The sequence below is a fragment of the Monopterus albus genome, unplaced genomic scaffold (genome assembly GCF_001952655.1).
Source record: "Monopterus albus unplaced genomic scaffold, M_albus_1.0 scaffold120.1, whole genome shotgun sequence".
Taxonomy (NCBI): Eukaryota; Metazoa; Chordata; class Actinopteri; order Synbranchiformes; family Synbranchidae; genus Monopterus; species Monopterus albus.
Window position 1 is genome coordinate 298,024 of NW_018128000.1, and position 17,933 is coordinate 315,956.

Below are 17,933 nucleotides of genomic sequence, written 5' to 3' on the forward strand. Positions count from 1 at the left end.
TCAGCAGTAAACCTATAGCCTGTCCTGATGTGTTAGCAAAAAGGATGCCTGAGCCCTTGAAAACAAAAGCTTAAAAGACCTGAGTGAATTTCTCTTTGACAGCAGTGCAAAAAATCGAAATGTAAATATTAACCAGAAAGCAATGAAAGCATCTTTTGACCCCATTGTGTTCTCAATGGAGAGAAATGCACCCTGGGGTCTGAACATGATGTAACTTGAATAAGTGAGTGTGATTTAATATTTTGTGCTATTTTGTCTACATGCTCCTGTGCTACTGTACAACTCTCATGTTGAATCCTTGAAATGCAGATAACCATGACCTTTCTTTTCACGTTTTTGGGAGTCAAAGTACAGATTAATGGGATTGAAAACCATGCTCATTTTCTACATGGCACCTACCCAGCACTGCTTGCCATCCACAAATATATTTTATGTGCTTTTATATTTCTGTGTACAGTGGCATTCAGTGAAGCTGACCAAGCAGGGCAAGAAACCTTAAGGACTTGTATAGTTGTGTAATGTGTTAATGTTGGATATGTTTTCCAAGATTTGGGGATTTTCGTTGTCATTCAAGCATTAATTAGAAATGCACTTTCCAATCTCTGTTCAGCAATGCATAACAATTAGAATTTGTTGATCAGCAGTTACTTACTGTATTAACTGATCAATTATGTTTTCATCCAGGTTAAATAGTTGTCAGCTACATTGCTGTTACACTGTGCATCTTGAAATTTCCCATTTTACACAAATGTGATTTTTCTTTGCATTAACTAAAAAAGGGCAACTAAATATGCAGAGCCCTGGCAAAATGAACATTCATCACATGGTAAAATTGACCTTAAGACAATTGGATAAATCTGCCAGGTTGTCTGGGATGGCATGTTGGAATCAAATCCTCCATGTTATGGTCCACAACCACAGTTGAGGATCCTCTGTCATTATTTATTTATTACATCATTGTCTTAACTCTCTATTTTACTACTTACTTAACTAGTTACATTTGAACATAAAAGACATAGTTTTTAGAAATGTGGTTACAATAATAATAATGGTACATGCTAAATACAGAAATAGAAAAATTTGACAGTGTTCACTTTTGACAATTAAAGATTTATAAGTGCTTGAAATGGCTGTTTTTGTGAAGACAAACTGCGCACACACACACACACACACACACACACACACACACATTGTGCCTATTCAGTGTAAGATGTCTTCCATCAAAATTCTAGAATAGCGTTACAGAAGACGTTAAGGCTGTTTGTAATATTTTACTGTAATTATGAAGCAGCAGCCTGAAACACTGAAGGATGTTCTCTTGGGTAAAACATAAGCTTTTATTAAGCTTTCATATTTTCCAAATGAGGAGGCACTGAATTAATGCTGCCTGATGGAAAAGTAATATTTCCAAAAATAAACAGATAGATAGATAGATAGATTTTAAAAATCCCTGCAATGAAATTTTATAGGCTACAGTAAAAGTTAAAATTATTCAGACATTTTCAAAAGCATACTGAATTTTAGTGCCAAAACATGTCATACCACTTTAGTCTTGATAGTTACACTGGCTTTACACAAAGGTACACAATAGATGCATTTAAAAAAAGACAATAATTAAGTTCTCTAAGAATTCAAATTCCTTTTCAAAAATGATTAAATTCAATATAAATACTAACAGAACGGCATTACTTAATAATTGTACAATAAAAATGTAATTGTCGATTTCAACAAAATCTTTAAAGAACACAAATCACACTGAGCCAAACCCAGGGCCGAAGCTGATCTATTTAACTACAAGTAGGTGGCTAGCTCGGCCCTGCTCGGCCCTGCTCGGCCACCTTGCTCACCCAGCTCCTTCCACGTGAACCAGAAACTCTGCAGGAATACAACGCATGCGTAACACAACAGTAACATGCCAAACCGGAAGACGTGTCACATAACTCCCGAGTGATTCATCATCTTGAAAACACGATCTTTGCTGCAACTCTTCTGACAGCTAGCAAGCAAGTCTTCAGCGCTCTAAACAAGTAAGATGACAGCTCTGTTATCAACACGCGACCTTATTTTAGCGTCACATTTACACGCAGGGAGAAATGCAGTGTTGTTTTCTTTCTTCTTTCCTGTCATTTTCCTTCGGATCCGGGTGGGGTGTTGCTAAGTGAGGTCGCTCCTCCAAATAGTGCTTCAGCTGTTTTGGACTTCGAGCTGGTTAGCGTTAGCTGAACTTAGCTATAGCTCGCAGGTCTAGCTTGGTACACTAGGCACTTTCTGTTTACCCTGCATTCACCTGGTCTGACAGCTAGGTACCTGTTTACAGTTCTGCTTTGTGACAAACCCATGATATTATTACCACGGTTAAGGAAAGGCTGTGGTGACAGTGCGGATAAGTTCGCTTTTCGCTAGCCAGTTTTTCTCCTTGTCTTTGATTTGTGTTTGCATTAGCTGCTGCGAAAACAAGTCTGCTGTTTATGTGCTTGAGCACCCTGAAAGCACGTTTGTGGGAGATTACCTCGCCAGTTTCATTTAACCTTCTGCATTTCAGTTAAACAGCTGTTTATAGGGAAGAACACCCATACAAAGCGAGGTTGATACTGATGCTTAGCCGTGAGAGACTGTATGTGCTCCAGCCATCAAGGCCAGCAGAGCGCAATAATATTTTACTGCAACAGTTTATGAGTAAATCCACACCAACACAGAATAAGAATGTAAAGCCACAAAACCAGTATATACAAACACTGGTAAGTCTGGAAGTCAGAGCATCAGCATCTGTATAATAAATAAGCTGGCACTTAAATTGAGCCATATACAGTGTATTAATGTTTAATTCAGGGCTCCTATAACTTTTTCATTTTGTACTGTATTTCATTTGACTGGAGGGCCTACAGCTGGATAGGAGAGGCTCGTAGTGGCTTGTCTGATTAACATCACTGCAGCTGCTGTCCTGGTGTCATAGCATTTGCTGGACTGTCTGTATCAGCTCCAGGATTTGTCTTTGGGGACATCATTACTATAGTCTGTCTGTTTATTGCTGAGCTGAAGGAGAGTCTTGAAACTTCTCAAGCCATAACTGAAGCAAACTAAAGTAGGACTGGATTATATAAACAAGAAAATTGTGTTTTTTTTACCTTGACATTGATCATGTATGACAAAATTTGTGTTTTTAGAACATGGCAAACATTACAACACAGTGGGTTCCCAGCATACTGTCAGTAAATAACAGGAGAGGTTTAGGTGTCATACTGTAAATTCCTTATTGGAAGACATGGATGCATTATTACACTTTCACTAAGACTGATGGCAAATATGAAAATGTGAGAAATATGAGAATATATGTGCAATAACCCCTTACTAGACATGTGCAATAATAATACAGAAATGTTCCACAAGGTATTTTTGTAAGAGCATCTCATCAACAGTGTTCTCTTGTGGGACCTGAATAATAGCAGGACATTCTCTACCAAGCAATGGAAACAAGCCTGAATATAAACTGTGTTTTAGTATGTTATAACCCCTCACTACCTCACCAAGCGTAATGACATATCCAACTCCACCATGTGAATTACTGAGTGCGACGTTTGAAGTTCACTGGGGAAAATACTATTACCCTATTTTTGTGTATTGCGGTTTTAATGCTTTGTTGCCTTTATGTAACTTTTTTATTTTTAGACTAAGTGTTCTTTCTGGCTTTGACTCCTTACCTGACTCCAAAAGAGAGCTGCAAAAGAATTCCTATAAGCCTAGACTGTCTGTTTATGCATAAATGACTTGATTTGACCACCGTGGCTAGTTACGAAAGATAAAAGGAAGTGATGTAGAAATTGTCATTTAAAAAAAGGTGTAAGTTGTATATAATTACAGATCCACTGGTGTAGTTTGTCATTGCCTGTTAAACCTTAATATCCTCTAGTATTAATTTGATCTCCATGTGATTTGGAGTTGCATATTTTTCCTAGATATTTTCTCATTTGGAAAAACATCAGGATCAGATAATGTGATAGGTGATGAAATTAATAGTTTCAGGTCTGAGTCTTGGTGATGTAAACTGACATGAAGAAATACTGGCAACAGTTTCACAGCTATGACACTTTTCTGAGCATGATTAAGTAGCAGGAGATTGTACCTCTATAGGAACAAGTTACTAGATGTGCTGTGTTGTAATACATGTCCCAACAATATACTTCATCCATGGTATTCATGTTTCGGAAACTACCATAAACAGTAAAAACAGCAGGTACAATGTATTTGACTGTCAAATTAACGTGTATGACGGTGGCTTTAGACGTAATGGGAAGTGGTTCATTGACAGGTGTTAGATGTCACTGAACAACAGACACTGTTGTGTTCACCAAGCCTCAGAGCCAGTTTCAGTCCCAGCTGCTAAGAGGTCATGCTGTTTGCTTCTTTGAGACTGTCTGGAGTCACCTGGCTCAATCTTGTTCAGATATTTAGGTTGGCTGGGGTTACTTGTAACATGATGTGTGATGGATGCTTTTGCACAAAAGGCTTTCCAGGAACATTAATGCTTACAGGGAAATTAACTCCAATGTCACACTTTAATACCATTATCTAGTTACCTATCCAGACACCACTGTAACTAATTGTTAGAAATGAGTCTTTTTTTTTTTAAAATGCAGATTTGAACACCCTCACAGTCAGAGACAGCATACTGTGGCCAGCAGGGACAAAAATGTCAAAACGTACAAAACTGGTGACTGCTCACAAATGCTGAATTTCAAGTTTATATTGTTAGCATAATCAGACCAAGCCTAACCCTAAACAATGTTATTATCATCTGTACCTTTTGAACAGGTTTGTCATGATGACAGGTCTCTTCAGTGTGCTTATGCCCCATATTCTCCTTGTCGAGCGGGATTCAGGAAAGTGGCTGTCAGAAGGTTCACGTGTTCTTCGCAGGAAGGTCAGCAGGCTCAGAAAGTAGATGGAGTTAGAATGAGCCACACCATCATCTAGAGCCAGACGAGACACTAGACCAAATGCAGCAGCTAATGCCAGCAGAAGGAAAATCAAGGTCTTATCACCTAATCCTCCTACTGAAGTGCCAGAAGTTTGTTCACCTATGCATCTTGCACCCACGCTCATAAAACTGATAAAACTTCCATCAAATAGAATGTGATCATATATTACAAGGTTTAACCTTGAGGACTGTGAAGTCTGCTCAGCCTATAGAAACACAAACTCATACAGACATAATGTGGCTTCTGGGGGTTTTGTGGTCTGCCTGCAGTACATCGCTGGCCACTCAAAGTTCTGTGCAGGAAGTGGCTGGGGAGCAAGGCCTCCATTTGGTACTGTACTGCAACAGGTTGGTAATGACTGGGTGCAAATTTGCTACCATGTTTACAGTTTGAGCCACAGCCAAAAAGGAAGAAGTATGATCATTTTGACACTTTTCAGAAGCCTTGGTTACTGTCGGTTTATTTGTTAAAATGCATTTTATCAAGTGTGTTTGATGAGGCTCATGGGATGGTGCTCTGTACAGTCAGCATTAAGTAATTATAATTCAGTGTGTTTATCACATGCTTCAGGTCCAGTCTGACTCTTGAAGAAGACTTCTGCTCTAAATGACGTAATTTCCCAGCATGCCTTGTTTATTATCTGGGTTCCTTCTCATTGCAGCATCTTACAGCCAAGTATATCAATGGGAGTGTTCACTTTTCTGCTTCGTGCTGTGCTCTGTGCAGCTGGAGCACATGACTCTGTTGCTTTCCACATGTATGTTTTGGTTGTGCATGCATGTGTGCGTATAATTTGCCTGGGTTACTTGTGTATAAATGCCTTTTGTGTGCATATAACCGTGTCACTGTCTGTGAATGAATGCTCCCTTCGTGCATCGTTCCCAACTATGTGTGTTCCTCGGTGGTATTATGACAAACCCCACTGCTGTGTGTAACCCAGTTGTTCAACATTTGCATATAGTCTTAGTGTGTTTACTTTGTTGGCGAAACACAGCTATAATAGAAGTACAATTTTAAGTTATTGCACTCCTTTTGGCAATGCCTATCATACATTTAGGGCTGCAAGAAACCTTTATTATTATTTTCATTATAGATATTTTGTTCATATTTTCCTTGAGTTTATTGTTTAATGTTTACTGTCATCATATAATAATGTAGCAAACTCGTCTCAAAACAGTTCAACAAATATAATAATTATCTGGGGCCCCAAGTTCTTTTATATGGTGAACCAACCAGATTTGAATGTAATTCTGGCTAATTAAAAACAGTGAGTGAAGTCCCAAAACAGTGACTTCATCCTTTTACAACACGAAGGAAGTGAGAGAGCAGAACTGGATTTTATGGGTTATGGTTTATTAATTAAATAAACTGTAAACAAAATGAATACTTCTGCAGTAGTTTTTGATCTATGAAAAGGAAGCTGTTAACTATAATGTGGGGAACTTTGAATGATTAGATAATGGGATTTTGCATGAATCAGAGCCTGACACCAGATCCGTTTTCAGAAGAAGGACAGCTCTTGCCTGTTGTTGTGTCAGTGGATGGGAGGAGGTTATGTGAAACCCTGAGATTTGATTCTGGTTCAGCTCAGTCGACGTTCTGGAGTTTCACTGAGCGGCCTGTTCCGAGAATTCTCTTAGTTGCCTTGGGACTGGTCTAGCAGGCTATGCTGGGTCTCAAATGGCTAAATCAGCAGGCTGTTGGATGCTGAGAGACACGGAGGTGGAATTTGGATGCAAAAATACTAATTGTCTAAAATACTATAAAAATAGAAAAAAAAAATTTAACGTTAATTGTAAATGTGTTCTCATGTGGCTTGACTTGAGAGGAAGAAAAGTTAAAAATAAATGAGAATAAAAAGGAGTCTTGTGTGCAAAGTAATTTCGAAAAAGAGGAGAGAAACAACACCCTGAATTTGACAGATGAGAAAACAAACTTTAGATGTTATTAGTTTTGAGCATCTTGATTTCATGCGCCTTCTGCCCCTGTGTGCAGTGCAAAAAGAGAAAGGATTGTCTGGGCCTTTCAAAAGACAAGCGACCATCTCTGGGTGCTCTGGTGTGGGATCCACTCAGAGAGATCAGAAAATGTTTGGCTTAATTTTATCATGAATTAAAGAATCCAACCAGGCCATCTTAATAAATGAAACCAACGTTTGTAACAGAACTGAGCCTACTGAGATTACCACAGACACACAGAATGAGGGATATTTGGCTACATTCAAAAGTTTTACACCAACACATCCAGATTAGTCAAGTTCAAATATGTCAATCTAAATATATCTGAATGTCGTGTAACGTTAAGTCTAATTTAAGTGAGACACCAAAGATGAACATTTTGTACTGTAAAGGTTTGTCATATCAGGATCCTTTAGTAGGAAGGCGTTGCTCGCTATCACAGTGTATAACTGAAAGTCATGTGGTCATTTACTAAGAACAGTGAAGAGGAATTTGGAGCATTATTTATACAACATTTTCAGCATGTGTCAGTACTGAGTACATGTGACTTTGTGTGATATTGAAGAGAGTTCAGTCTGAGGCCCGAGCTTGTGATCTGATAAGCTTGGTCTTAGCTGCAGGGAGCTTTGCATGGCTGTATGTGAGGGGGTGTCTGCAGAGAAGGGGGTGCATGACTCCACAATGGATGTGTGGAGGTCTTTCTTTAAAAGTTCAGTGGGTGATGGTTCTTCTTTCAGTCTCTTAACTAAAAACACATGTTGATGCCAGACCTGGTATCTTTTCCTGATATTTGGTCCTAGCAGGGAGCTCTTCCTTCATGGTGATAAAAGGCCCAAGGGTGTTCGTTTTTAGCAGATTACTCCGTCCTTCTGTAATAAAACCTCTGTGCTTGCTCTGTGAAAACATTTGCAAATCATATCCTGAGCGGCAAAGTGAGGTCATGAGTTTCAGAGTTTGCTGTCAGCTTTGTTACATTAATTAATCTGCTGCTGATTTTTTTTGTTAATTGAGTAATTGTTTGATGTAAAATGTTGGAAAACGGTAAAGAACGCAGCTGAATGTCTTGTTCTATCTTCTCAAGCCTCCCATAACTGCTGGTGATTACTCGCTAATAAAGGGAGTTTCGTTCTTTACAGTAATCAGTGTTTTAGAACTGTTACAAAAACTTCCTTAATGATACGGTAAAAGCAATGAGCGATTCATCTGTTGTTGCTTTCATGCTTGCTTACTGGTATCAACTAACCTTGCATGAAGGCATTTGTTTGTGGTTTAGTTCAGATAATGAGCCAGCAAGTTGTAACATAGAGACAGTGGGTTTTGCTGACGTTTGCTTGCCTTTTGGTGCAGTGCTAGTAATCATACATGCCAAGAGTAGAAGATAAAGTGTGAAATACATAAAAATAATGCTAGACCCACAGCAATTAAAGATTAAAGCATCAGCATTAAATCATTTAATGCTCATAAAGTTCTATATCAAGTATGTTGAAAATGGAGCCATCCAGAGGGAAGCTTACTGACCTCATTTGGCTGCCAGCTTGGCCTGCTCGAGACTGGGACAGCCAACTGGCAAATGCTGCAGTGATCTGGAGGAGACTTAGTCACACCCTCACCACTGAAAATTTTAGGATTTGTGCAGCAGCAGGTTTTAGGTCAGGCTTACAAAGTGCCCTTCCTTTCATTATCTGTGAGATAATGACACCAGACTTGCAACCTAAAAAATGTGGCTTACTAAAGTTGTTTGCCCGGTGTCTGGTACTAAGGAAAGAAATAACACGTGCAAGGTTGTAAACACCACCTACTCTGTTTATGACTTTTATAATCCTGTAACTCTAACTGAGGAAGTATCTCAAAGAAGAATTCTTACAGACCACCTCATTTGTTAGAAATGCTTAACCTGTTTGCTGGAATACCAGAAAAAAAAAACACCAGAAGAATCTAATGCTGCTCCTTTTGCTGTATGTGCAGGCTGCCCTCTTACAGAGCTTGGGTGTACAGGAGAGGGAAGGGGAGAGCTGTAACCCTGGTCTCCTCAGCCCACCCTGAGTAAACCAGCCCGCCATGGATGACAGCTCCTCCTTGGGAAAAGTCAGCAGTTCTACTGAATCTGTGGCCACCGTCACCAGTGAGGAGTTTGTTCTGGTACAGTCCAGTGCTGCTGGGTCACCACAGGGCTCTGAGGGCAAACCAAGACTCAAGGTCAGAACTACACATGGACACACTTTTACATCTGACTTGAACATTTCTGCTGTATGTAATATCCATTCTCCCATAATAGAAATGTGTTCATAATTAAGTTACTTGAAGGCTGCTGGTCAGGTTTGTAGCTCCAAAAGGTCAAACATAGCAGCTACAACACCTTCTTCACATCACACTCGTCCTGGATTTAGCAATCTTCGTTGCCTGTTAATTCGGTCAAATGTGTCTCTGGCCACCACTGATCACTAGTGGGTATGTTTATTCCTGGATTGTCTATGGTTTTGCTGTGTGATAACAACCTAAGAAAGCATGTTAAAAGCAAGTGGAAACAGGCATTTACCAAAGCATTGACTCAGGCCAGGAAGTGCCACTCTGTCTTCATCTATCTTTATGTATCCTTCCCTTTGCCGCCCTCACCAGGTTTTGTCTGCCTCTGTTTGTCTTTGTCCCGCATCCTCTTGTTTTCTTTTCCACTCTCCCCTAGATGTCTTGGAATGGGAGTGAGCAGTTGGAGAAAGCTATGGAGGAGGTTTTGGATGATGACGACGACGATGATGATGATGAGGTGAAGGTGGAAAAGAGCAGTGTAGAAAAGATGGAGAAACACAAGGACCCAGAGAGCCGACTTTCAGGTACACACTGGACCTCTGAGGTCCATTTACAGCCACTGTGTCTTAAAGTTACAGTCTTTCATTCACCATTCAACCCTGCATCATCAGAGTGTGTCTATATCTTTGTAGCTAGATGCATGGGAGGGCCAAAATATTAGAAACGCCTGTAAAATACTGATGGTACTGCAGGTGAAAATCTACCCAATCCTACTGGCATTTAAATAGTTAAGGCAAAATGGATCTTTATTTATATTACCCACATGTGAGTTTTTATATTTTGTTAACTGAACAACCGTTAGCTTGTAAAGCTGTCAACTAAAGAAAATGGACAGTTTGATGGATCTGTTTAGTAAAAACAAAATGCTCTGGCCATAATGGAAACGTGTCATAAACAGTCGTTATTTTTTTCTCTGCACAGTGTCAGTGTTTTCTTATACCATGTATTTTTGGAAAATGTCATAGAAGTTAAATTTATTGTGAATGATCTCGCAGTATGTTTTTAATCCTGTCTTTTATTTCACTAGAATTAAACATCAGGGTGGAAATAAAGTGCAAAGCACCCTTGGATCCATAATGTGGAAAACTAAACTGACCACCTGGTACAATCTAGCTATGTGCATAACATTCATATAAGGCTACTTGTGCTAAAAGGTATCAGGTTAACATAGTTTGTGTCTGAACTCTGTGACATTGGCTTATTTGCTCTGTATATCAGCAGCGAGAGGTCGGCCCAGACAGTTTAGCAAACGGCGCAAAAACAACACTGGTCGATATACTGCACTGTAATGGTCAATGGCAGGTACAAGACGTTAGCACAACCAGGATCCAGCCCAGGATCAGAGGAGATAAACTCTAATGAAAAGTACGTCAGCATGTATTTGTGGATGATGTACTGTAGGTGTGTGTTTAGCCCTTCCTCACTTTAAGGTGAATATAACAACTTATGAAACCATGCGTCACAGAGGAAGGAAGCACATGCCTGTCTCTCTCCGGACAAATAGTTGTTTGCTTTGTTGCTGACAATGACATTTGTAGTACAGCAAACTGCAAAAAAATCAAGGAATGTCCAAACATTCGCATGGAGCTAGATAATTATTTTTAAACCTGTTGTACGTGGTGTGCGAGCAGGTCTGTGCATTCTGGAAGCTGATGAATACATGGAAAGAAAGTCAGTAAAGGCTGGAAACCTGTTTTTTGGATGCTCGAGAATATCAATTTCACACATGCCTTAAGAGGACCAACCTCAACTAAAATGCATTTTGAAGTCAAAACTGAACATTTTATTTACTGACTTCCTTTTACTTTATTTTTCCCATCTTTCATGGTACCAGTGTTTGGGGCTGCACAACTGTGGAGTTGACCAAGAGGAAATGTTAGCATGGCAGTGAAGTTCCAGCTGCTCTCATTGTTCTACTTCCTGTTTGCTAAGTGTGAAGGTTTCAGGTCAGCTGTAATTTCAGGGAAGACCATCTCCCCTAAAACTTTGTTTGTCATTGCTTCTCCCCTTCTTCTTGCATTTACTTCTTTTCAGTTGTGTTTTTATGGCTTTGCCTTGTCTGGTTGTCTCTCTTCTTTAATGCACCAGTCTGTGGTAAAGCTCGTAGACTACAGGATGTAAAAATCCAGGAAATTTAATGTTCTCATGAAGGTTTGGCAGTTTGTCAAATGCATACAATATGTTTTTGTTGAATGCTAATTAAACAATTGTTTATTTATCTTTTAAGTTTCAAGTTTTACTAAACCTACAGGGAGAAATGTCTTTGTAGCTTGGAATATGGACAAAAAGCCCCAAGATTACAATTAAACTTTTCAGAAAAAAGCGCAGATATCACAAGCTTTCTGTCTGTCCACAGAACCATGTCCAGTGCCATCCAGTCCCACAGTCCTGGAAGAGGACAGTGTCCAGTTCAGCAAACTCTCCTACCTGGGCTGCACCTGGGTCAAAGCCCCTCGCAGTGAAGCAGAGGCACAGAGGGCCATGGCCACCCTGCGAGCTGAAAGTGCCATCCCCATCCCCATCACCCTGCATGTACCCTGCGGTCCAGATGGCTCTGTCAGGTCAGACAGACAAATGAGACAGACTGTGTGAGACAAAGGGACATAAACTGAGACCTAGATCAAATAAAACAGTTTATAGTAAATGCAAAGTAGATTTGTTTGTTGAGAATTTCATCAATCAATTAAACTGCAGATCAGGAGCTAAAACTCTGGAGAACTGATTAATATATGAGAAGTATAAAGAGTATGGTAACTTTATTCATGGATGGCAGGAGTTGTTGTGAAACTAGAAGATCATATTATGAGTATATGTCATCACACAAACAAATCATTACTGTATTAGAGGCAGGGGAACACAGTGTAGTATGTATACAGAGACTTCTGGGCCTGACTTCTACAGCACTATCTGTTTGATAAAGCAGAGCTTTACCCCACCACACATTGCAAGTTTCAGTATACACAACCTAGGAGCTCAACCAAGTCTGAATTACTGTATTTGCCCGTTAGATGTACCCATCTCATCTGGTGCCTGTTAGCCAGCAGAATAAGTAAAGTTACAGATGAAATGGATATTACATGAGTCTAGAGAAATGTTTCAACCCTCCTGTGTCATGAAATAAAAAGGAACATGAACTGTTTTACCATAGAGGAAATGAGACATGGCTTTTTTGACCATGTTGAAAATTTCTGTATTGCTAGATAACGATGACATGGATGCACTACCTCAAAGTGTTTATTCGTCATATACACAGTTAGGAAACCTGTTTCCCTGGACAATGAAATTCTTACTTTGCCGTCCACATGAATGCCACAAAATAATGTGCAGCAGTCAACAGTCAATGTGCAATTATGCATGTGCAAACTCAGAATGTAAACAGTACAGGTCGACAGTACATGACGTATTTCCTGGTAATAAACTCCTCAGCTGTTTAGGAGTCTGATGATAGAGGGAAGGAAAGAGTTTTTCAGTCTGGAGGTCCTACACTTCACACTTCTGAACCTCCGGCCAGAGGGTAGGGAGGCGAACACTCCGGGCCGGGGGTGGGTGGGATCTTTGAGGATGGAGGCAGCCTTCCTACACACCCTGTGGTAGTAAATGCCCTGCAGAGAGGTCAGTGGAGTCCTGGTGATCTTCTCCACAGTCTTTACCACTCTCTGCAGGCGCTTGCGGTCCATAGCAGTTGTGCTGCCATACCAGACAGTGATGCAGCTGGTCAGGGTGCTCTCAGTGATGCAGCTGTAGAAGTTGCAAAGGATCCTAGGCAACATGCCAAACCTCCTCAGCCTCTTGATTGATGAAAGCCAAAAGCAATATATAGTATCTAATACAAATTGACAACATCTTAATTGTTTGAAAGTGTTTGCTCTGGACTCTCAGGTCACAGGTTAATAGAGAAAATGAATAAAACTTGGATAAATGTTGAAATTGATTTGGCAGAAAATATCAAAAGCAATTAGCTCATTTAGCTAATTTGCTGTTGCACTGAATCTGAGTCTCATGTGATATAAATTCACTGTTTCCAGGATTGTGGACCAGGCTTCAGGTACAGAGATCGCCTCCTTTCCCATCTACAAGGTGTTGTTCTGTGCTCGTGGACAGGAAGGCTCACCGGAGAGTGACTGTTTCTCTTTCACCGAGAGCTACCGGAGTTCTGAGGACTTCCAGATTCATGTCTTCTCTTGCCACATTAAAGAAGCTGTGAGTGTATATATATGTAGTCCACATTACATTAATTGAAATGTACCATGGCTTTGAGTTGTCCCACTGCTTAATAATACTTAATAGTTGTATCTACAGTCTGGAGTGTAGATATAACTTTTTTAATTCAGGTCCTTTAGATGACTGGCTGTTCAGTGATGTTGTTGCACAATAATCAATTGCAGCTATAGAGTGCCTTAGGGATAACGTATTATTGTAGGCCAGCCTGGAAGTTAGCATCTCCCTGGCTCCTTCCACAGAAAGTGCATTAATGTTAACTCAGTTCCAGGTTTTCAGACTTTCTGTTATGGCACTAGAAAGCTTCCTTGTGTTCTTGAAATACTTGGCAATAAAGTTTATGCTTTGCTTTGAAGCTGCTTGGGACAGCAAAGACAATTAGAAAACTAATAGTAAAATTTAGAGTAGATAATCAAAAATTTACATTCCATAGGCATTACATAATTTATGATGGTTAGTAAGGAGGATGAGAATGAGACACACAGGTAAAACATGATCTCTGGTTTCCTTTAAGTATGTTACATGCCTCCTTATGGAAGCAACATTGCTGTGTTGAAGCTACTATGATATACCAGGAGAGCGGAGTGTAGAAGAAATAAATCCACTAACTGTCATGAACACAGTACACCTCCACAACCAGTTCATTCTCAAATGGCAGAATTGTGATGCTGACTACAGGCTTTGTCTTGTACTCTAGTGGTCACAATACAGATATTCTCCACCTTTAAGAACAGACATTACTGCTTATTAGTGTGCAGTATGCACACTGTGTACTGATGTAAAAAATGGTAGAGGCCACAGTCCTGTAAGTACTGACACTGGTAAACCAGCTGAGGGCACCATTGTCTTCCAGTCTTTTCTCAGTAATCTTCAATCTCTTCTACACTACTCTTTTCTTTATTACTGGCACCTTTTATTTTCATGTTCTGTTAATTTCTCTTTGCTTATATTGAGTATTTATTCATTTCATTTTTACAAAATGTTATCTTTGCTTGCCCCAAAATGAGTTTTTTACATTCAGATTAATTTTTTTTTTTTTAATTTTCTGACACTTCTCCTCCTAATCAACGAATCTCCTGTATTTTTATTCCTGGTCTTCTCTTATCCTCTTCCCTCCAGGTCAGTCGTATCTTGTACAGTTTCTCCACAGCCTTTCGCCGTTCTTCTCGGCCGGCAGACATTCGGGACTCGGCAGCATCCAGTCCGCCCGACAGTGACCTCTACACCTTTACTGTCTCACTGGAGATCAAAGAGGATGATGGCAAGGGCAACTACAGGTACTTGGTCTGCACATAAACACACACACACACACACACACACACACACACACACACACACACACACACACACACACACGCTCAAATTAATTAATACAGGTTTTTCCAGATTTCTTTAGTATAATGGTGCTTTCTTTTCAAACTGTATGCTATCATCATCATTTTTAGACTGTATGCCCAAATTACATTGCATGAAAATATCCATTTAACAGCCGTTTAAAAAGCATTGTAACATGATGTTATATAGTGCCATTATTTCCTCTTGAGGAGAACCCTGTGATATATGTGAATTATGAACACTTTGTTATCAGCTCTGGGCTGTGGCGATCACAGATATCTTGATAGTTGGAAAGGTTTAATGTACCTCTGCAGTGCTGTTTTATCTGTTTGTTATTGTTCATCTGTAAAGATTATCAGCACAGTGAGACATTTTTTTCCATTTTCAAAAACCATAATATATCTAGTGTTTTAGAGATGGATTTTAATTTTCTTATCTGTTATCACCACTGAAATAAAGTGACAGTTTGTCCTGAAAGCACAGTAGATGCCTGTAATTCATAATACACTCAGGAGAAGGCTTGAGGGAAGGTGTTTTATCTGTTAGTCATTTGAAGATAATCTTCTTTTCAAAGGATATCTGGCAAAGAAACTGGCATTAAGACAGAGAGACCAACAACATAAAACACTTAAATTTCCATAAAAGAATAACACAGTACAACAATATACAAATAAAATGGAAATACACCCAAGTCTTTAATATTATATATAGTAACGCTCCTCCTTCCTCTCCACAGTCCAGTGCCTAAGGACAGAGATAAGTTCTACTTCAAGCTGCGACAGGGTATACAGAAGAAGGTTGTAATTTCAGTTCAGCAAATGTGCAACAAGGAGCTGGGCATTGAGAGGTGAGGATCACTGGAAAAAGAGACCATTCATAATAATGTATTTATTTTCCTTAACCATTTTTTTCAGAATGGGATTCCTTTTATCTGCTCTGGTCGAATGTCGGCGTCTTCCTTCTTTCTTTTGCTTTTTGGGGTTGTTTTCTGTATAGGATTGTCTTAACATATAATGTGTATTATGATTATTCTTGCAAGAAGAAATATGCTTGCATTGTCAGCTGTTTTTGGTGCTGTGCCACCAGAGTTGGGAAGGCATCTGTATTACAAGGACAAATGAAGTAAACTAAAGGAGGTAATGATGTAGAACTCCACAACATGCTGCTGTTGAACATGTTGAGTAGGAGTGCAGCATGCAGAATCTATAGTTGTGTTATAAACTTTATTATGACTGGAATGGCTTGCTTTCACAAGGACAGTGTACAAACTTATTGGTGACATACGTCAAGAAACCTGAAGAAGTTTAACGACCAAGCAAAGAAGTACTTGTATCCTTAAAGCACTTCTGGCTTCCTACAGTGTCCCTCATTTTATATGTTTGATTTGATTTATTCTTTCAAGCATGTAAAGACAGTTGATATGTCAACACACATAATTTTACACATATCCAACAAATGCTAATTCGATATCAATTTGCTTATACCTAGTACATGCTTGAATGGAGTAGGAAGAAGTCAGACTTATCCAGTCCTACCCCATGACATCATCTTACCATCATTGGTTTGCAAGCAGTATCTCTACATAGATAATTCTCTTCTACACCACACAAGTAATATACTAAAAAAAATTATAACAGAGTGTTAACATTCTTACATAATTACATTCTTAAATAATTATCTCCTACACCACACAAGTAATATACTAAAGAATTATTACAGAGTGTTAACATTCACCACACCCACAATGTTCCATCTAATTAATCATTAAACCTGTTTAACCTGTTAAACCATGTATCTTGATTGACACATACCTTTATATTTATGTTTAAACTCATCAATTCTATTACTATTTTTTATGTCCACACTTAAATTATTCCATAGTTTTACCCCACTTATAGAAATACAAAATCTTTTTTTGGTTGTACGTATAACATGAATTTTTAAATTTAACTGACCCCTTAAATTGTATCCCCCTTCCCTTTCATTAAATAGTTTTTGAATTCCACCAGGTAATAAATTGTTCCTGGCTTTATACAAAAACACAGCAGTCTTATATCCCACTAAATCAAAAAAGTCCACTCTACTGGACTCAACTGTTCTACTCTGTCTACTCCACTTCAGTCTACCAGTTCACTTGACTGTGCTTCAGACCACTTCAAGGATAAGCTCACTTTATTTTAATCTGCATTTCCCGTATCACCTTCTCTGTGGTACACATTCAGGGAACAAGAAGTTGTTACCGGGGCAAGGGTTTAGCCTCTGAAAGAGTTCAGAATAAATGTAATGTCAGTCAAATGGTTTGTCGTGCTTCTCTGAGTCAAAGATTAGGCTTGGGCTGCAGGCTGAGGCTACCTACCCAGGCCTAATCTTTGCTTTCCTTCTGACTCAGAGAAGCATGACATTACATTTATTCTGAACTCTCTCAGAAGCTAACCTTTTGTTTTCCTGAATCTCTACAATTAAAGTAATGATAGCAAAACCACTGTTAAAAGAAACAGAGCAGGTTCCAAAAAGCAACGTTATCATCACATCACCCTGCAGGAGCAGAAACAGCTCTAGTTAAGAGTTATAACTCTGTCTTGCTCTAGGTGAGTCTGGGGCAGAGCCTGCATTGACCCTTGAGCTCCCACTGGCTGCACCCTCCGGCCAATCGCAGACTGAAAAAGATGCATACAGTTAATGACATCACAGCTTCCTGTCCATTGATACACTTTGATCCAAGGAGAAGAATAAAATGTGCTGATCAATTCTGTTCTAAATCATCAATAAAAGCATTTAACCGTATTGGCAATCAGAGAGGATTTTATGTTTGTCAGTAAACAAACAATTTGTGAAGTTGTGTTTATCACTAGATTTATACAGAGGAATAACCTTTGCAATTTTCATCTTGTTAGGGAACTGCCCAAGTCGAAATGACGTTAAAAATATGGGTTAATGGTTTACCTATCTCCTTAATTACCCATTTAACAGTTGTCATGGTGATACCATCACTATCACTAGATGTTTTGTTACCACATTTATTCACTATCTCTATAATTTCCTTTTCAACTATGGGCTTCAAGAACATAGAACTCATGTTCCTTTCAATTGTATTATTATTTATAGTGACGGATGTATCATCTGTACAAATGCTTCTTGCTAA

The 17,933-nt window shown here is 39.2% G+C and overlaps 1 protein-coding gene across 3 annotated transcripts in view; it reads left to right on the plus strand.

Moving 5' to 3' along the window:
* The first annotated feature begins 1,804 nt into the window (after positions 1-1,804).
* Positions 1,805-17,933, plus strand: part of rabgap1l (RAB GTPase activating protein 1-like) — a 97,403-nt gene continuing 81,274 nt past the window's right edge. The window contains exons 1-7 of one of the 3 annotated variants that reach the window (XM_020612004.1): positions 1,805-2,027; positions 8,900-9,130; positions 9,615-9,762; positions 11,595-11,799; positions 13,264-13,438; positions 14,576-14,733; positions 15,528-15,638. In XM_020612004.1, coding sequence (XP_020467660.1) covers positions 8,993-9,130; positions 9,615-9,762; positions 11,595-11,799; positions 13,264-13,438; positions 14,576-14,733; positions 15,528-15,638 — 935 coding nt within the window. In that variant the 5' untranslated portion in view covers positions 1,805-2,027; positions 8,900-8,992. Of the gene's footprint in view, positions 2,028-5,009; positions 5,030-8,899; positions 9,131-9,614; positions 9,763-11,594; positions 11,800-13,263; positions 13,439-14,575; positions 14,734-15,527; positions 15,639-17,933 lie in introns of those variants that run through there. The other 2 variants (XM_020612002.1, XM_020612003.1) reach the window with 2 other exon arrangements.